This window comes from Sarcophilus harrisii, chromosome 6, assembly GCF_902635505.1.
Source record: "Sarcophilus harrisii chromosome 6, mSarHar1.11, whole genome shotgun sequence".
NCBI classification, from domain to species: domain Eukaryota; kingdom Metazoa; phylum Chordata; class Mammalia; order Dasyuromorphia; family Dasyuridae; genus Sarcophilus; species Sarcophilus harrisii.
In genome coordinates, this window is record NC_045431.1 from 39,086,269 (window position 1) to 39,107,969 (window position 21,701).

General features: G+C 33.9%; 1 protein-coding gene and 1 non-coding gene across 2 annotated transcripts; both read right to left on the minus strand.

Moving 5' to 3' along the window:
• Positions 1-21,701, minus strand: PDCL2 (phosducin like 2). Its single transcript, XM_003773247.3, has 6 exons — positions 21,485-21,701; positions 9,824-9,944; positions 7,249-7,339; positions 5,539-5,682; positions 3,147-3,355; positions 1-196 (listed from the first exon to the last, which is right to left on the minus strand). Exons 1-6 carry the CDS (start codon positions 21,488-21,490, stop codon positions 39-41), a joined length of 729 nt encoding a protein of 242 aa, XP_003773295.1. The 5' UTR covers positions 21,491-21,701; the 3' UTR covers positions 1-38.
• LOC111721372 lies at positions 7,421-7,529 on the minus strand. Its single transcript, XR_002770603.1, has one exon. It is a non-coding gene; the product is annotated as a U6 spliceosomal RNA (small nuclear RNA).

The window sequence follows — 21,701 nt, forward strand, 5'->3', positions numbered from 1 at the left end:
TTGGGCAAAAACTGTGGAAAGCCATTTATTATATATTTCTAAGGACATTTAGTCTCATCACTGTCACTGCCTGAACTATTGTCATAAATAGAAGTGTTTCTAATGGAAGATATCATCATGTCTACAATCTGCTTCTTAGGATTTTCTTCCAGGTCTGTTTGTATGGCTCCAACTTCTGCTAGTTTCCATTCAAGTTCTGTAATAAGAAATGGAACAATATTAATCATCAAGCATATTTTGATCTAGACAAAAAATTCGGTAAGACGATGAGGTAAAAATATTTACATGGTTCAGAAAGTTCAAAATTAAAATAGGAGGTTATAGTTTTATATAATTTATATAATTTTAAATGCAACTTGAAAAAAAACATGTAAAGTAAATGGATTTACTATAAAATGAAGGTATCTAATCTTCCTGGATTTATTTTTTGTAACAGTCCTGTTTTTGAAGAATATTCTTTTTGAGATGATGTAGCTTGATTATGAGAGTGACAGCCACTATACTTTGACCTTTATTAGAACAGACCAGGTAGAAGAAGTCTGTCTCATGAATGGAATCCTAGGTCATGAGGCTGATAGTTCAGTCTTATGTGCCTTGCTCTAATTAGAATGTGGAGTGTTTCACCACCTAATCTTCTTTGAGAATATAAGAATCTGGTTTTTATCTGTTAAAATACCCTCAGGTCCCCTGTAAGCTTTCAAAGATATTATACCAAAAATATTGTTTATTTAACCCAGAAAAAGATTCTTATACGTGCCCTTAGTCAAACAATGGAGAATCCCTTTTAAGGACGTCCATTCTTCTCTACAGAGAAGTTTGGGCTATAGTCCCCCAAAATTCTCAGCACCATTTAGTAAAGTGCCTGCTTCATAGCTAGTGGATCCCAAAGCTGATGCAGTATTCTTGGAGTGGTCTTCTCCTTCCAGATGGGTGAGGGAGAGAAAGGTGGTTCCCTTACTTCATCTTGCTTCTCTCTTAGCCTGATCCCAAAACTTTGCACAACTCCCTCATGCAATTTGTTATCAAGATTGAGCACTAATAGATGCTTCCAAACTATTTTTAGAATGAGCATTTTCAAAAAGAATTCAAATCTACAGGGCAACTTAAAATACAGTAATCCCAGATGATTAACAAAAAGTGAATCCTTAATATTCCGTTGCAGGACAAAAGAAAAACCTTGTGATATATCAGAAACTGAAAAACTTTGTATTACTAAAAACCTAGCAGAACTATAAATAGGCTATAATATAATACATGGGAACATTTAAGTTGAAAATAGTAGAGGAATCAAATATTTAATTTCCTGAGATCAGGTGGATTGGATAATTTTATCAATCTAATATTAAAATACAAAATAACATATTTCAAAAGTATGATTGGAAAACCTTGGTTTTGATCTGCCAAGCCTAATAATAATACTACTTCTTTTTCATATTTTTAAGTCAAGGAATGGTCCAGGTCAGAATTTTTCAGAGTGCAGAAAAGTACCATGGTGAGGGTATGGAGTCTTAGCTCCCTCTAGAGTAGAAAAGTTTAGATTTCTCCAGACAAGTATGGAAACTGCCAAAGGTGGTACAATTCTTTGATATGGAGGTTGCAACTGACAAACACAAGAATAGCTTCTCAACCAATTCTCTTGATTTCTCTTCCCCTAAATATAAAGTAGAAGTATTCTTTCTTTTTTCCTCTTTATCCTCTGGCTGGATATCAGAAAGTGATGAGAGATGATGCTGGAGAAGGGTGCACTCAAGGTCAGATATAAAGATCCCACATCCTGAGTTTCTGCATCTTCATTCATGGCCACTACTGGAACCACAAATCTATCTAACAGGCACTCTTTTGCAAATTCAAAGGTGAATAGCCATGAGGAACAAAAAAAAAACTTAAAAGTGATTATTTCCTAGAATCATTGGTTCAAAAATAGTCTCTAGTTTCTGGAGGTTTCCTTGGGTTCAGGAAATCAGAGTAAATGTTTAATTATTCATTGATTTTTTTATTATTATTTACTTATATGTAATAATTCTGTGTTAAAGAATAAATGCTACATGTAGTATTTTAAAATATTTGTTTATTTCTTTGGAGAGTTAATTCCATTATGACAAGATCATGTGACTAAGGCTCACTGAGACATAGTAAATTTTAAAAAAGGAGGAGGGAAGTATAGCCAGTAGAATGGGATGAAGAACAAGTTTCTGGACAAATCCACAAATCCATGCATTTCTTGAACTGGTGCTGGCTTTTCAGAAACAGGCTAGTAATCATTAGTCACACTATCTGAGCCCCACAGAATGCTTGAACCTATTAAACATTTCTGTTCACTGCAGATGTGCTAAACCTCTGAGAAAGGCAAGGAGTCCTTGTTAAGTACTTACTTACTATGTGCCAGGTTCTGTTCTAAGTATCCTAGGGATACCAATACAAGCAAAAATAAAGCCCCTACTCTCAGGGAACTTCCATTCTAAAGACGGGGAAGATGTGCAAAAAGAACCTGAAAAGTATTGTGAGTGACAAGCCTTTGACAATGATGTCAAAGTCTGGAAAAGCAAAAAAACATAAAAACAGGAAGGAAAAGAAGCTGAATTGGCTTGGTTTACTTTCCAAAGGGAAGGCCTTGGGAGGAACTCTCCAATGGGAGAAGGAGCCCAACATGGCAAGAGGAATATCCTAGTTGCTAAGGGAAATTCTAGGGTTAGACCACAGCTGAGTCATATCCCAAAGCCCAGAAAGTCAGAAGCAAAATCAGGAAGGAAAAATTAATGAGCACAGATTTGTTCTCTCTTTAAAAACATTTTCCTTTTTCTTCCTTTCCCAAGAAGATTGTCTCAAAGTTATTTCCAAGACAAACATGGCACTCTCTGGTTTGCTAAACAAAATCGCGGCTAGCATCCCCTTAGCAGGTGACAAACTAGAAAGCTATCGATTGTGTTACAATTACCAAAGGATCAAAGTTGCTGAAGAACAGCAAGAAATATAGTGATAAACATAGGCTATGCATGACTTGAATTCTCAAAGTAACAGAGGACGTCATCAAAGACCTATGGAAGTGGAGTTTTGTTACAGTGAGAAACAGCTAGAAAAAATGTTCCAAATGCCTTTTTCCATATATTTTTATAAATTACCTTTAAAATAACCCAAGACAAAATTACCTTCTAACTTCAGATTTACTCCTCCACATTCAAAAATTCCGATGAATTTTCTTTGTATCTGGCCGTTTTTATATACAAACAGTGTGGGTAAACATCTGTCATGGTAGTGTTGAATACAGCTATTCACAAGGGCCTTAAGAAATTTAACTTCTGGAAACTTTCTTGCTAGAACACTTAGATGCTGATTAAGCATTAAACACATTCGGTTGCTGAAAGGAGAAATATACATATGTTGATTTTCAAAAATAGCATCTAAAATAGTATCTGAAAAAATTTTATTAGAGCTTTATCATGGCATAAATATATCATTATATTGTTAAATGACACGATTTTAGGCTTTAGATAACTTAGATATTTAATTTATAATTTAATATATAATTTAGATAATTCAAAAGTCATTAGTGCTATCTTGACGGTTGGATTCCTGATCAGGATAAGCCAGGATAGTTTAAAACTTCATAGCAGTAAACTCGAGCCTGAGATGGTTTATAATTTGGAAGGGATCTCAAGGAATAGATAGAGCCTTGATAATTCTGATGTATTCTAAGGAATCTTAAGTGATTTTGATTCATATCACCTATGATACCTAGAAGGAACTTTTAATCATCTTAGAAAAAGGAGAAAATAGGGAATGATGGGTGAAAAGGAAACAAATCTATTCCCTCCATTGTCCTCTGGACTTTCCATACTGGATCCATGTCTAGGATGAAACAACTGAGAAAAACAAGATCAAAATCCATTCGGATAAGCCTTCTTGGAGATAAACATAGGAGGATGTTGCATACTACCCATAAAGGGAATAATCTGCATGAAATTACTCTCAGTGAAGACACTTTTGGGACAAAAAAGGAAGCTCTGCTATGAGTTACTGTAGGTGATAGTAGATACTGACCCATTTAATTTAATCAAAATCATTTTAGCACTTAAAATATATATATATAGTACCTAAGGATGATATTTTGGCTCATTTTACAAAAAGATAACCTAAGGCAGATTATATATGCATGCAAGTTTATTTTTTAATATTGTGTCATTACTTTTGATAATCATTTCTTATAAATTCTAATTGCTAAGTCTTTGAAGCAATTGTAGTCGCAAGGAATTGAAAATTGAATGGATGCCCATCAATTCTGCTGAAAAAGTCATGGTATAGGAATGTAATAGAATATTATTGTTCTAAGAAATGTGTGAACAGGATGATTTCAGAGAGGCCTGAATAGACTAAAATGAATTGATGCTGAATGAAGTGAGCCGAGCCAAGAAAACACTGTACACAGCAACAACAAGATTGTGTGATGATCAACTATGATGGACTTGTTTTTTTTTTTCAACAATGAGGTGATTCAAGGCAATTCCAAATAGACTTGTGATGGAGAGAGCCATCCCCATACAGAAAGAGAACTATAGAGACTAACTATGGATCACAACATAGTATTTTCACCTTATTTTTGTTGTTGCTGTTGTTTGTTTACATGTTTTTTTCTTTCATCTTTTGACATAATTTTTCTTGCATTGCATGATGAATACGGAAATATTTTTAGAATTGCAAATGTTTAACTCATTGGATTGCTTGCTGTCTATGGAAAGGAATGGGGGGGCAGAGAGGGAGAAAATTTTGGAACACAAGACCTTGCAAAGGTAAATATTGAAAATTATCTTTGCATGTATTTAGTAAAATAAAAAGCTATTAAAATCTTTTTTAAAAAAACACCAAAAGTTGAGTAAACTCTTCCGAAAAAAACCAATTGTATGTTTATGTATTTCATAAAAAGTATTCATAGCTTGTATAATTTTAAAAAGAATCTAAAAATACTAACAAATTATAATCTGGATTAAGAGCAAATATATATGGGAAAAAATCCCAAGAATTTAAGAATTTATTAATGATCATGTAACTATTAAACTACCAGAAAACAAAAAGCAACAAAATACCAAGATAAAAGACTAATAATCTTAAGTATTTAAAAGCTTTAAATATGTGCTTTAAAATATGCATTCTTTCTAGAAATAAAATCAATTGAAAAACCTGCAAACAATAAAAATAACTTTTCCTGACTATACTTTTAAAAAAATATTTTGTAAATCCTAAGAACTAAATTAATAATAGTTATAGTATAAATATATTCTTTTTAAAATTTTAAAATACTACATACAAAAGTAACATTTTTAAAGCAAAGAGATGTAGCTGTCAAAAGAAATAACTAAATTAATTTAAAGTTTTAGTCCATCATAAAGCAAAAATCAAAAGAAAACCAAATTGATGATTATTATAGGCATTTTCTTGAGTACTGCTCAGAGTATATTTACTTGCATCTTAAAAACACAAAAGTAATTTTAGAAACATAATTTAAAAACATAAATTAACATTTTGAAGAAATACGATAGAGATTACCTTGTTCTATATAAGTGGATTATAACCCAGACATCTTTTTCTGCATTTGTAACTTCTTTCACGTATTGGTCACCAGAAATTTCTCTTAGTTCCCCAAACTTTTGTGTTTTCTGTAATGCTTTCCATTCTTGCAAGCGCTTTTGTCTAATTAAAGAAATGAAATTCTCAAAAGATGGTTGTGATAATCCTTTTGGTATAATTTTATGGATCCTAAGTGTTTGTGTGAGTCATTATAAAAATGACTTTATATAGTTACTATTAAAAAAAAACCCTGAGAATAAGACTGGATTCTAACTTTGTTATAAATTTCTCTTTTGACATTTTTGTCATGCTTGTGCCTATTATCAAATACAGGAAAGGCATAATTTCTATGTTTCTGAAGTGAGGAAAAAGAAGGAAGAAGTTGAAACAGTACAAGTTGTTCACACCAAACATTTTTAATCAGCATTCATTTATTAGGGTGTTGATTGATAAAGCGGGATTTCTCTCAAGGTGTTAAATGGGAGAGACAACAACTACATATAAAAAGAATATATAAAATACTTATAAAGTTATTGATTGGGGGCAAAGTGGGAGAGAGGAGCTAGCATCTGTGTGAATCAGGAATAGTTTGGGGAAAATCATGTCTTTACTCAAGACTTTATCCAGCCTAGGTCTTTTGCTCTGACATGCTTGGAGAGCTTCTGACCTATCTTAATATCTATCATCTCTGCCACAACTTAGTGCTATCTTTACTACTATAGGTGTGTCAGAATGACCCATTTGCTGGAATGGAGGCAGTCTAACTAGTGGGATAAGCTATAGACATCTCCTAAGTCTTCTTGAAATATCTACATAATTCTACTACATTGTCATTGTGGTTCAAAGAACTTTTTCATATTACTCTAAGCTCTATGACATTGACTGATCCAGGATTTTATTCCTCACTTTCCCCTCAAACTAACCTCCTTTGAGAGTTTTTTTTCCAGTTTCTGTTAAGGATTTTACTATCTTCTTAATCACAGCAATCTCAGCATCATCCTCAACTTCCTACTTTTGTTCATCACATAAATCCACTTTGTCCTATTTTATTATCCAAACTGTCACGTCTCTTGCCCTTCCTTGCCCCTTTTCTCTCAAGTCATATACTCTCACCCTAGTTCGGGTACTCATTGCTGAACCATTGCAATGGCCCTCTAACTGGTCACTCTCTATATCAGTTCACCATTTGTCTGACCATGTCTTTCCCTATTCAACTCAAGCATCCCCTATTTCCTTTAACATCAAATATAAGGTCCTGTTTGCCATTTAAAGTTTTCACAATCTGGTACTAAGCAACCTCTCCAGACCAACTACATGTCATTGCCCTTTCCTACATTATAGTCTTGCCAAAGTGAGATTCTTATTGCTTTTAATCTTGCTAATTCAATGTTACTTCCTTCCCTTTGCAGTGGTGATCCCTATTCTTGGACTGCATGGTCTCTAACTTTCTCTCTCTCAGAATTCCCAATTTCCTTCAAGACTTGGCTGTAGGACAATCTTCTTCATGAGTTTTTTCACTCCTAGTGACTATTTTATATATACACATATGTAATTATGTGTATATAGTATTATAAATTGTATGCGTATTATAAATCATGTTATAAATTATATATAAATATATAGTTCTCAGGTAACTGCTCCCTCTAAACCCAAATAACATAAGGAATATTAATAGAGACTTTACTGTACCTATATGATTCCATAGCCCTCATATCTTCATCATCAAAATCATCTTCAGCTTCTTTCAACTGGTTAAGGGTCATGCTTTCATATGGTTTAGCTAAAAAACAATAACCATTAAATCTGTTTAATTCATGGAAAGCACTTAAAAGGCAGAGAAAGATACAAGCATAATTGAAATGATCACTTCCTTTACTTCATGAACTTGCATGTTATCCTTGCACAGAGGCCATACTAATTTCCTCTGTATCATTCTGTTTTTAGTATATGTGTGGCTGAAGCAAGCACATGATCCCTGCCTTCATGAAACTTAGCAGGCACATGCCACAGAAAAATAAGCAAAGGTACAGAACATATTTACAGTAATTTCATTGTATAAGATATAATAAAAGAATAGGAGTTAAAAGGTAGTTGGTGAAGTTGAAGGAAAGAAAAATAACTTCCAATTAGAGATGTTAGTTGGATCACAGAAGGATGCTTGGAGGAAGTGACATGCCAATTAGGACTTAAAAGGATGGGTAAGATTTTATGAGACAGAAAGGGAAGGGAATATAAGTTTTGTGATACAGAAAATGGACAGATGCAGAGTGAGTGAGATGAAATTGGAAGATGATAAGAAGTCTGATTTGGTTAGTGCAAGGAAGGGAGGATGTGAGATACAATTAGAAAGATAAGTTTAAAAAAGTGTTTGAATGCAAAGTTAGGAATTTTGGAGCCAATGAGAAGTTTTAAGCAGAGAAATAGTATGATCAGATCTACATATAAAGATTAATATAGCAAATGTATTAAGGATAGACTGCAGGAAAGGAGAAACCGGAACTAAGGAAACTGATTAGAGGACCATTTTAGTGGTCAAAGATTATTACTAAAGAAAATCTGTATTAAGAATGATAGCTTGGGAAATAGAAAAGAAAAACATGAGAACCGATACATAGGATCAATGTGACTTTCTTTACTCATTAGCTATTGGGAGTTGGAAGGGTAGGAAGAGTCATAGATTATATCTAGTTTCAATGTTGTCATTAACAGAAATAGAGAATTAAGAAGAAAGGATTGGTTTGGAAGAAAAAAAAATAACATGTTTTGGTTTTGAGACACATTCAGTGTGAATCTTGAACTCTTGGGTAGAAATACCCAGTAAACAGTTGGGAATAGAAATTTGGAGCTAAGGTAAGGCTGAGTTATGTGTGTGAAGATGAATCTTTAAAAGTTATGGTATTAAAAGAGAGTTCCAGAGGATTTACTATAGCAAAATAACAGACAAGTACCAGAACCTTGGGAAACATCCACTTTAAGTCCATTTAAGACTCAATAAAGGAGACAAAAGAAAGTCACTAGGTAGAACCAGCAGAGTATGAGAGTAAAGAAGAAAAAGGAAATGGTTTCTATGTAGCTAAGAGTTTTAAAAAAACCACCAAAAACAAACCTGAGGGAAGGTTTTGATTTTGGATAAGTTGAAAGAATAGTCAGATGAAAATTAAATTAATAGAAACAGAAGAAGTAATGAGTTAAGAAAGCATGCAAGTTACTTTTTCCATGGTGGTGATAAATGGAACAACTTCATGAGATAACAGAATGAAGATAAGATTATTGTTTTACTTCATAGTAATATTTTTAAATAGTGGTGGAAACTCAGCATGTTTGAAGATATGACAGAACTAATAGAAAAATAGGACATACAACAATTCCTGAGGAAAGGACAATTGATGAAACAAAGACTTAAGAGAACTCAGGAATCAAAGTTAGAGAGGCAGAAGCTAGCCTTGGCAATGAATAGGAATACCTCTTATTCTCATGTAGCACAATCATTCGTAGTTCAATATATTATAAAATTATAACTACTTCACTTTTTTCTTCATATTTGAAAATATCTAGACAAACTTAAACCAGAAACATTCTGAAGGTTAGAACTTCACTTATTGAAAAATCTTTTCAACACTGAAGTATCCTTAGCCTTCAAATTGTATAACTGAAATTTTGCATCTAAGAGATGAATTTTCAACTTAGTGATTCATATGAAATAAAGCCAATGATTAGATACCTTGGCAATGTAGTAAACCACAGGTCAGTGTTTCCTAAACCAACTTAAGTTACAGGAGATTTTTCACACTTGAAAGACATTAATGGAATACATAAAGATTGCTTCAGAGAGTATGGAATACTTTTGAGCTAAAGAAAGGGATGCTGTGGAAATTTAGGTGCAAATTATTGTAAAGAATAAAAAAAGTAAAAAATAGAACATATAATGATCACTAGACCTCATTCCAGTAACATTTTTTTTTTCATAAAGTTCCTATTGACATCATTTGAAATGCCCAAGTTCCACAAATAGCTTGGGAAACAGTATCTCATGGGATTATCATATGAAGTAATATGATGAAGAAGAAAGTCTTCGGACTAGTTGTCCAAAGACCTTAATCTTTGTTTTGTCCCTAATTTGCAGTGTAATTTTGAACAAATAACTGCATCCCTCTCCTCAAAGATAAAAATAAGGGGATTGAACCAGATAATCTCTAGATTCTTTTTCACCATTTATGATCTATTACTCCTGTGGTACAATGTTACTAAAGATCTATAATCTTACCTGATGTTTCTTTCTGTAAATGTAAAACCAAATCGTCAGCCATATCTTTTTTTACTTCTTTCGGAGGAAGAATCCCAAAATCTCTCAATATGTCATTCCACTCAGTATCTTCATTTGGATCCTATTTTGCAAAAGAACAAAAACAAATAAAGCTATTGTCTTAGGCCAGGTGAATCATGGCCTCAAATGAATATTCAGGATCTGAAGAGATAATAAAGCAAATAATACCCATTTTTTAAAAAAAACTTATTTTTACTAAATAGGAAAATTCCATAAGACTATACAAATAATATTCAGCAAGGACATCTGTGTGCAATTCTGAGAGTTTCTACTTGTGGGGACATTAGGTGAAAAAGAGTAGGAATATGCACTTTATTGAATTCAAATTGCCACTCTCCCTATTCAGTATTCATTTACCTAAAATTATCCTCAAAGGCATGTAGGCCATCCCACTTTTCTTGCTCCTAATGTCTTTCCGTAGGACTTCAGATTTATATAACAATGGTACAACACTTTTTCAGAAAGAATAGAATCTAGTTTATAAGGAAAGACAGCTATTTACTCACTAGGGTCTTATTCTTTATCTGTCCTGATCACTTACAACATTTTGTTTCTGTGGATTTCATGGTATCTTGAAATAAAACCTCAATATTAGAAACAAATGTAGGAAAGCATAAACCCAACACTTAGAATTTTAAATGGCAACCTGCAATTAAGGAGGTAAGGGGACAGTTCACTAATCACAACCAACATTTCCTAGTCATATACCAATGGTTCAGCCCTCAGAATCTTTCCAAACAGCTTTGGAGGTCAGAGGAGTCCCAGGGGAGTAATAAAGATTAGTTCTGGTGTTTTGGGCATATTTTAGCTCAGAGGAATAAACATTTTAGCTCATTGTATTTCAGGGTGAGGAAAGTCATCCAATCTTGGAGAAAAAGAATTTTTGTTTTGAATAGGAAATGGTTGCATCTCAAGGATAAAGAGCAAAGCATCTAGACAAAAGTACTGGAAATTGGTTTGAAAGGCTGAGGATGGGGTTCTCCTTGGCATTCACATATTTTTTGGACTAAATAATCAATGAAATTTTTAAAAGACTTTTAAGTGTAATTAAAAGTAATGAGTTTTAGAATAAGAAAACAAAACCTTATTATTTACTGCTGATAAGAAATACAATCTAAAAAAGCAAAGTTTATCTTAGAAACAGAAATAAAAGGGAAAAATATGGGACTGAACAAATTGTTGGAGAAACTAAAGCTAAAAGACTTATAATGACTACTAAATGAGATTGCAAAAGAATATATACGTTTTTTCAGCACAACAGAATTTTTAAAAAATTGACCATGTGTTGGGGTACAAAGATATCATGATTACTAAATATAAAATAACAGAAATAGTATAATTTGCCTAGGACCAATCAGGCAATGTTTAAAGCGAGATTTCAGTTCACATCTTGCAGATTTTTGGTCCATGTTTCTATCCTTTGTGGTATCTGTCAAACATTATTGGAAAGGTCTCTATTGTTTCTCCATTCTATCTAATCCTTAAAATGATATAAATTATTATATTAAGGAATAGTCCATTTATTTATTCCAATAATTTGTAATATTTAAAAATAAACTTTTATTTTTAACTTTTGTTTTTATATTACCTAATTGCTCACTGTATTTTCTCCTTCCTCTCTTAAAAGCCATTTTTTAAAACAAAGTTTTTTTTAAAGAAGAAAAGGGGAAGAAAATTAGAAAAACCAATGAACACATTAGAAAAATTTGACAACATAAAAAATGTTCCACATTCATCGAGCTCTCCTCTCCAAAAGAGAAAAAGTATCTTGTCTCTTCTTTTAGGCAGTTAAAAAAAATTGTACCATTGATTTTCTATTGTTTGTGGTTGTGGTTCTTTTCATTTTCTGAATTTGCTAGGAATGAAATAAAACCTAAGGATTGTTCTGATTTGCATTTTTCTTAGTAGGAGTGTGGAGCATTTTTACATGTAGTTGTTAATATTCTCCAGTTCTTCTTTCTGAAAACTATTTGTTTACATCCTTTGCCCACTTATCTATTTTGGTATTTTTTTGCTTAAATATGTTTAAGTTTGGCTGTGTTTATTAGGTCAAAAGCTTTTTTGGTATCTTTGGCATCTTTTGATAAAATCATGTGATTGTTTTTATTAGGGGAAGGGAAAGATAATGGAATAAACATTTATCTAGCATCTACAGCATGCCAGTAAAGTACTAAAAAAAAAAAAAAAAGTACTTTACTATGTGAATACATTAAAAAGCATTAAAAGTCCAATTTTATTACCGGTATCCCACAATTTTTAAACAGCCAAACTAATAAACATTCCATTTGTGTAAGAAGCTGCTTGTGTGTTATCATTTATATAGAAACTGTTCACCTAGATTTTTAGTCTTTTGATTTTGTTTTAATGTTTCTTGTTGTCTCCCTGGAATCATTCATCTTTCTTTGGTTCAAAGAATCCACTATTTGGGTGAAAAATTTTAACTTTTGTGTAAAACTCTTCATTTTATTCCCAAGTCTTTTCTCTATGGCAATAAAAAGAGAACAGATCAATGAACTGGACCAACTAAAACTAATGCAACTAAAAAAATAAATTTGAAAACTCCAATTTCATACAGTATAGATATACAATTCATAATTCCTTTCTTTAGAATCTACAATAGACAGTATTTAAGAAGGATAGTGCTGCCTTTTTATCCCTGTTCTGATCCAAGACACTGAGAATAGAATTCCACTTAGGTCAGAAGAACATTACCAAGGCTTTGTTCTGAGGCCAGGACTGAGTTTATGATCCTCTCTCCAGGATAAGAATAGCATATGTGGCCATATTTTGAGCCCAGATCCACTTCTGTTCTACATTTTCTGTTTGAACACTTGACTATGAGCCAAATCTGATAGAAAGATGATCTCCTTTTTTTTCTCTTTCAATTTTCTAATCTGGCACTCTTGTTTGTTAGAGTAGATGTGGGAAGAACCAGGCTATACTCCTTCCTCTACCATCTTTGTTAGTCTTCTCATTTATGTTGGAATTACTTATTCTTTGAATGTTTGATAAATTGTATCTAAAAATTTATCTGATCTTAAGTCTCTTCTCTGTCTTTACCCTGGGAATTTATTTATGGCTTGTTCAATTTGGCTCATTTAAATTGCCTATTTCTTGCTATGTTAATTTGAGTGTTTTATATTTTAAAAATAATTTCACTGACATTATCATTTTTGATATATGACTGTACAAAGTAACATTTTAATATTTTCCTTTATTTCCTTTTCATTTATAAAAAAAAAACTTTTAAAATTTTATATTGGTAATTTGGTTTCCCTTTCTTTTTAACTCAGATTATCATTTTTTTAAAAATTCCTAATTTTATACATCAATTCAATGATACTTTTTGTTTTCAATTTAGTTAATCTCTTCTTTGATCTTTAAATTTTTCTTATTTTTGAATTTACTTGGAGTTCTCAAATTTCTTATTTATTTTTTTAATTGCATGTCTAGTTCATTAATCTGTTCTCTTTTTATTGATGAAAGTGTTCAAGGATATAACTTTTCCCTTCAGGGCTGCTTCCCCTGAATCCAAAGTTTCTGTATATTGCCCAGTTGTTGACATTTTCTCTAATGAAATTTTCTGCTGTTTCTATGAGCTGTTCTTTGACTTCCACAATTTTTTAGGATTAAATGATTTATTCTACTTTGTTTGATTTCCCTTTATTGATTACAACTTTATTATGTTGTGGTTAATAAAAGATGTATTTTTTTTTCATTTAGATTTTATACCCCAAACCATAGTCAATTTCTGTAAAGTTGTAAGAAACAGTTAGAAAAAATATATACATACTCCTTTTTATTCTCATTGAGCAATCAATAGTGAGTGAAATTTCATATTTAGATTTTCTAGAGTACTATTCAGGTCTTAAATTTCTTTTTTTCTTTGCTACATTTATCTAGGTCTGAAAGAGAATATATTGAGAATCAAATATTACAATTGCTTTGTAATTCAGTTATTTTTCCTTTAAGTACTTAGATGCTATGTCCCTGACTTCCTTCAAGACAGCTCCAATTTCACTTTTTGTAAGAGGCCTTTCCTGGTCATCTACCCACCCCACCAGTCTTTAGCTCCTTCTGCTCCGAGACTGCCTCCCATCTACACTGTATATATTTCAGATATATCTAGTTATTTGTACATTGTTTTTCCATTTGAATGTGAGCTAATTCAAGGCAAAGACTGCTTTTACCTTTCTCTTTATCTTCACAGCTAAGCAGAGTGCCTGATATTAAATAAGTGATTCATCAATTTTTTTGTTTTGATTGATTGAAATATGAAAACCAGAAGAAAGGGCCGTTAAGATGTGAGAAAAATGAGTTCCATTTTGTACATGTTGAATGTGAGTTATCAGAGAGGTGAAGATAGGTAGCAAGGTATAGTAGGTTTTTAGGAGCTCTGGGGAAAGATCAGCATTGGATAACATAGAATTGAGTGTCATTTGCACAGCTGAAGCTTTAGTTATACATGAAATTGCAAATGGTCAAGAATTTAGAATATAACTCGGAGAGTGGGAAGAGGAAGATGAACTGATCAATGGTCACACATGTGAAGGAAAAGCCAGGAGTGATCTCTATCACAGAAGTTGGAAGAAAAAAAAGAAAGAAGATATAGTGGTCAACATTGTGAAAACAGAAAAAAGGTCAAGGAAGTTGTTGACTGGGAAAAGATCATTGGAGTTTTCATTTTCAAGAGGTCACTGGAAATCTTGGAGTGAAGAGTTTTAGCAGAGTGTTAAGTTTGAAAATGGAAAATTATTTCATTGAATTTTGTATCATGTCACATGTTCAATTTATTTGTTGTTATTAAAACTTATGTTCATGACATTTCTTTCACTAAAAAATCCTTTTTTCCAAATAAAGGTTGATCCAACATTCTCACTCCGTTCTCTCTTCTCCTCTCAGTTTATTAAACATTCAACTTAGTGACAGCTCAGATTTTTTTTCTTTCTGGACATTTCCAAATCTTGCTGACTTCACTGTAGCCATCCTCTTCATTCCCCTCTCCTCAAATCCTTTGAGCTCTTGGGTTCTGATAGGTAAACTTTTACTATATTCTAACCCTCATATCCCTTTCTAGAAATTTCCAGATCAGGCTGTCTCTTCCTTAATCACCTCCCCAAACTCCCTCCCACAGGAACCATCTGAACTTTTCCCCTGGGTCCTTTGGCTCTAAAAATTGATCTTTGCCTTATCTTGCCCAGAACCAAGCCTATAAGTCATTGCCCAGGAATCTCTAAACCATGATCTACCTCACTGCTTTTTAGCTTTTTTTTACATTAGAATGTAAACCCTTTAAAGGCAGAAAGCAATCTTGTTTGCTTTCACTGAACAGAAAAACAATCATCAGGATATTGAGATTCCTTTTATAGAAATATACATTTATATTTCATATATATATATATATATATATATATATCTTATACATCTACGAGATGGGTCAGGCAAACAAGAAACCTCATCCAGAATGCTTGGAGCATTGCTACTTTAAAGGCTGAAAGAACTGAGGTGAAAAAAGGAGAGTGAGGAACTGTTAAGCCATATAAAGATAAGATGGAGACTTTTCTTTCTGGGGTAAAACTGCCAAAGTGGCAATTCATGGTTTAAGCTAAGAGCTGTTTTTTCATGAACACCATACAACAGTTGTTGACTATTCTTCTAGGTCAGTATGTAAGGCAATTCAAACTTTTTAGTCTTAAGTGTTCCTTTTTATTCTTAAAAATTATTTCGGTTCCTTCAAAGTGCTTTTGTTTATGTGAGTTATGTCCACTAATATTTACTACATGAGACATTTAAATTATTATTATAAAAAAGTTTTTATTTTGTGGACCCCTTGAAAGTATTGTTTACAGACCTCCCAGAAAAGCAGTTTTCCATCAAAGTAAAGAAAGAATAAAGGAGGAACATGGAAACAAGATTTTACAGTGATCTCTCCTGGATTTCCCAAGATTATTCAGATACTCCCAAAATATAAAAGGATTAACTCCCCCTTACCTTTTCCCCCACCACACACATATACACTGGTAGGGAGAAATTAGAGGTCAAAAGCCATGAAAAAATCTCATCATATTCCATCTTCCAGTGACAATCATTAGTTTAAGAACCATAATTCATTATAAAAATTATGTCTTTATACTGCCTAACAGGAAGCATGGGGATTGTGGATAAAGAACCAGCTTTACATTGAGAAAGACCTGGGTCAAATCTTACTTTGGCAAATATTAGCACAGTGGCCATGGGCGATTCACTTAAATCATCACTGTCTTTTTTCTAAAATCAATATTACATGCCTGTCACTGTCTACTTATTCTTTGCCTTCCCCTTTTCATGGATAATGGAACTTGTTACTAGGAAATCAGAATGGACCCTTCAACTCAACCCAGCTAGATCTGTTTTTAATTCAAATAGAAAGTAAACAACTTTAAAAACAGAAAACTCTGGACTGGACATCTATTCTCTCAAATAGAAGTGCAAGAGAGGGGCACTGCAGGTTCTTCACTGTTCAGATACACACCATACACAACCCTCCCATCTTTCTAAGTGGACAAAGGAATCACCTTCCATAGTCAAAACCAGTCATGCTCGAGTGAAATGAGCAGGACCAGGAGATCATTATATACTTCAACAACAATACTATATGATGATCAATTCTGATGGACGTGGCCATCCTCAGCAATGAGATCAACCAAATCAGTTCCAATAGAGCAGTAATGAACTGAACCAGCTACACCCAGGGAAAGAACTCTGGGAAATGACTATGAACCACTACATAGAATTCCCAATCCCTCTATTTTTGTCCGCCTGCATTTTTTATTTCCTTCACAGGCTAATTGTACACTATTTCAAAGTCTGATTCTTTTTGTACAGCAAAATAACTGTTTGGACATGTGTACTTATATTGTATTTAATTTGTACTTCAACATATTTAACATGTCATTGGTCAACCTGCCATCTGGGGGAAGGGGTGGAGGGAAGGAGGGGAAAAATTGGAACAAAAGGTTTGGCAATTGTCAATGCTGAAAAATTACTCATGCATAAATCTTGTAAATAAAATAAAAAAACCCAGTTATACTCAAAAGTAGCCATTGATAAGTCTCTTTTCACACTATCTTCCTAAATCTTTCCTCCCTCTCCTAAATTACACACAAAAATGTCCCAATCCTATGTCTTCCCATATATCCAAGGGTCTGTCTCCAAGCATAGAAAGAATCAACGCTATCTGAGACTATCAAGACAAACTATGTTTCCCCAAAACAAGAGCTAGGTTCTGAGAACCTTCCTTCCCTGCCTACAGAGAATATTTTGCTCCCTCCCTCCCTTGAGTTTGGAATTTTCTAATCCCTTGCAAAATCTGATTATGGATCATTATTAGATTTGTACATCACAGCATCAACAAAAATATCCACAATATTACAAAGATGATTAGCTCTGCCTTCTGGGTAATTGTCACTAATTCATACACAGCTATATTATTATAGATAGAAACATAGCTATATCTCAACACATGTAATAAGTACACTATGATTTAAAGCAGTGATATAAAATTCAAACAGAGGTAGGGGCCACCAAACCATACATAAGGATCTCTTCAGGCTGCACATTGATTTATTCTTAAAATGTAATATTCTCTATGTTTGTTTTTTTATTTATTCTGTTAATTGTTTCCTAATTACACTTTAATTTGGTTTGGGTTGCATTCAAGAGTACTTGATTTCTTTGGTACAAAACTTGACCTGACAGACTAATTCAGTAACTACAAGTTTAAATTAATTGGAGTTCATAAAAATACAAAGGCATAACTACTGAGCATAAGCAAAGATGCACAACAGAAAACAAAAAGTAAAACAATACCAGTAGCTCTACAAGATAAAGTCACAGAAAAAGCAACAAAAGTACATATAAATAACTGAAAAAACCACGCATGTTAATAGACTAAGGTGTGCTGATACATGTAATAGATAATATGTGCATGATACTAACACATAAACAAATGAAGATGACAATGAATACTACAAAAGTATGTTCAAAACATGCAATAATAAGTGGTCACAAACACTAAGTTATGTGCAAGGTATACATTATATGGTTAAACAAGTATTACTAAGTATAATTGTTTTTATTACTGTCCCCAGTACATAAATTCATCAGTTGAATATGCTTACTTTTCCTATTACCTGATCATCTGTTATTAGCCTTCATTCTCTCTTGAAGCTATTTTATGTTACTTTGTAAAGACCTTGTATTTATTTGCATACATATTGCATTCCCTTCCAAAAGAGTATAAGCTCCCTGAAGGTAAGAACTGTTTCAACTGTATCTTTGACATCTAGTACAGTGACTTGCACATAATATATACTTTAAAGTCTGTTGAACTGCTCTGACTAAAATAACCTAAATGTGCTCTTCCCAAAACAGAGTACAGGGGCAATGATCTCTCTTACTCTGATATAATCTAAGATCACATTAATTTTTGTGGCCATCAAGTCAATGTTGCCTCCTACCTTTTTTGTGTGACTTGCTTTATGTGACTTTGATGTGACTTATTCCTACTAAATTTCATCTTACCAGATTTATTTCAACATTTTAGGCCTTTTGATATTATTATTTTCTTCAAAATGTTACCTATTCTTTCCAGTTTTGTAACATCTACAAATACACTGTCTTGAATTCCTCAGAATCACAGGGACTAAAACAATATATACTTAATTTTATAGTTACTAATTTTGGATTGAATTCTCACTTAAATGTGCTTCTAGAATTTAATTTCATTGCCCAGTAAATTTACAAAGATGAGGAGAGATGGGAATGAAGAGTCATTGGAGGAACTTGTGAAAAGAGAGGCACACTAAGGCATTGCTGGTGGAGCTATGAATTGGAAGATCAATTGTGGAAAGCAATTTTTAACAAAAAAGTGTCATAGTGGATAAAATGTTCATCCCCTTTCACCTAGATATTCACTCCACTCTTAGTTATAAAGAAACTTCATTTTAAAAAAAGAAGGCGGAAAGAAGAAGAAAGAAATATTCTGTAAGCACCAAGATATTTAATGAAACAATTTTTTGGTATGTGGTAGAAAGTACGTGGAAACAATACTGACATCCATTGATTGAAGAATATCTAAACAAATTGTGGTAATGAATATAATGGAATGTAGCAGTACTGGAAAAAAGGATGAGCTTGATGAATATAGAGAAAGGTGAAAGACAATACTAAGAATTTGAAGGCCATGTTCAGAGTTCTTTGGTATAAAGTACCCAAATACAATACAAAATAAAGTAAATAGAACCAAGAAAACAACAACAATGATTAGAAAACAAATGAATTAATGTTCTAACACTACAAGAAATAATTTTGATCCCAAAGAAGAACTATGACAAGATACTTCTCTCTTTCCACTCCTTGAGCAAGAGAAATCACAAATGTTTCACATGACAAATAATAATGATAGGTGGGGTTTTTTAATCTATTGATTATTTGCTGGGGGGTTTTCCTCTTTTTTTAAAAAAAACAACTCTCTTAGAGAAAGCTAATGGAGAAATCTAGTCAATGTAAAAATGAAACTAATCATTTTTGAACAGTAAATATGCCTCCAAAGTGGTATTCTTTAACTAAAATATCTTTGTAGGGGCCTACATATTAGTTATAGTTTCCCAAGTGATAAAAAAAACTACTACATTCATAACAATTCAAAATTCATATCCTTGGGGGTCCTAATCTAATTAGTTTTTAATTCAGCAAAATAGTATAGGACCTCTAGCCTCACTTACTAATGTTAGTTTGAAGTCTTCACCAACTCACACAGCTTCATTAAATAAGCACAATCAAGATAAGGATGAGGGAATAGTGGGAAGAGAGTATTTTGGAATGAAATAGTAAGATCAAAACTAAACTTGTGAGCAACTCCCACAGAGAAGGCTTTGTAAAATTTGGCAAAAGTAAATACAACACTCTTAGCTGGTGGCTTCCATTTTGTTTTTTCCTCCAATAGATGGCTAAATCTTAATAAATCTAAAATAATACAATGGTATCTTTAGCAACACAGAGTTCTCAAATAGCTATTCTTTTATCATAAATTTTGTCCTCTTGCTTGATTCTACCCAAGTCCCTTTAACATCCTATTCTAAAAAAAGGCTCACCCTTTTCCAACATTATTCATCTCTCCTGCTTAAAAGCAAATAAAAGACACAGTTAATTCTTGTCAAAGAGAATCCAGTACAGTGGCAAGAAAACTGGAAAAAGCCAAAGGGCTTGGGCTAGAATCCTAGTCCCTTATTTACTACTGATGGCTTGGGCAAGTTATTTAACCATGTATGAAGTTGCACTAAACAGTTGACGGCCAAAGTCCCTTTCAACTCTACATTTTATTGTCCTTGAAATAGACTACTATTTCCACCACTTGGAAAGAGATGAACAAACAGAAGCAGGACACCAAACAATCCCTTGGATCACTGGTGCTTTCCTCCAAATTAAGGAATGGTAGCATATTTCAATGCCAAACCTCTACAGGATCCATTTTCCCTTTTCGGTTCTAGTACAATTTTAAAATCACAGTATAAAACTTACTTGGATAGGGGCAGCTGGGTGGTGCAGTGATTAGAGCACCAGCCCTGAAGTCAGGAGGAACCGAATTCAAATTTGACTCACACACTTAACTTACACCTCTAGCTGTGTGAGCCTGGACAAATCGCTTAACCCCAATTGCATCAGGGGAAAAACAAAAACAAAAACAAAAACAAAAAACTTGGATAACAATTTTTAAGACAAAGAAGCCCGGCCATTCTAGAATCTTTGCAAATTAAATCATGGGAATGAGAGGCCTTGAAACCTTAGAGACTAAAGATACTTATTCTTTGCTGATTAGACGTTAGAAAATAGATATTTTGCTCTAGGGAAATAGTTCCGAGTATATAACACTCCATAACGTTTGAGTCAGGCTAGTTCAGGGCAAAGAATCTTCTCCAGGAACGTGATTTTCTTTGATGTTTGAAAGCAGGGAATTGTCTCCACTCAGACTCCCACCCTGTCTTTGGAGTCGGCAAAGACTACCCAGTTCCACCCCACCCTGACCCCAAGAAGCTCGGCTTCGGCACAAGTAAAAGGGGATGAGAGAAAGCACTGATCTGGCTCTGACTCCCTCCGGCTGTGAAGTAGGCGCTTCATAAAACCTTAAAGCTCTATAGGGGTATGAGTTATTAACGCCAAAGAGCAGGAACTCCCACTAACTGGGGGATGCAATTGTTGATGGTAGTTTACCGGGCTTCTTGGCTGAATCATTACAGTAATCCTCGAAATACACGAGGATCAAAGGCTCTTAGCTTTAAAGCTACACAAGGGGTCTCAGAGGCCATTTAACTTCAGTTTACAGATGAGGAAACCGAGGGCCAGAGAAGTTAACTGATTTGCCTAGGACTACACACCCAGTTAAGTGGCTGCGCCGATACTAAAGCCAGTCCCCTTCCTCTAACTGGAATGGCCCCTTTGGGGCCCAGTGACAAACTCCGGAATCGGGAGCAATTGGCTTGCCCGCCGTGTGCCCCTCTCCGCTGCCACTCGTCCGAGCTAAAGCAAGAATCTCTAATGGAGTTCCCGCTCCCCGTAAGTCACCTGCATGATGTACTGGTCCCCCTCCTCAGGCTACGTGAAGGGAGGGGGCAGCGACGCCTTGCCGGGGCTGGGAGACGGGGCTAGGGCAGCTCCGGGCAGCTCGGAAGCCCTGAGCCCCTGCTGGCCTCCGCCGCCGCCGCACTGGGAGCGCACGGCCCCGGCGCGCTTGGCGCTTTCCAACAGTTTGGAGTGGCCGCGCACGCTCCCTCAAGGGTTC

What these genes read in the sequence shown, in the direction of transcription:
- PDCL2 (XM_003773247.3), bottom strand. An exon ending in TTTACAGAAAGAAACATCAG is followed by an intron (nt 7,340 to 9,823) that starts GTAAGATTATAG and finishes ATTGTTTTTTAG; the next exon opens with CTAAACCATATGAAAGCATG. An exon ending in AGGGCTATGGAATCATATAG is followed by an intron (nt 5,683 to 7,248) that starts GTACAGTAAAGT and finishes TTCTTTAATTAG; the next exon opens with ACAAAAGCGCTTGCAAGAAT.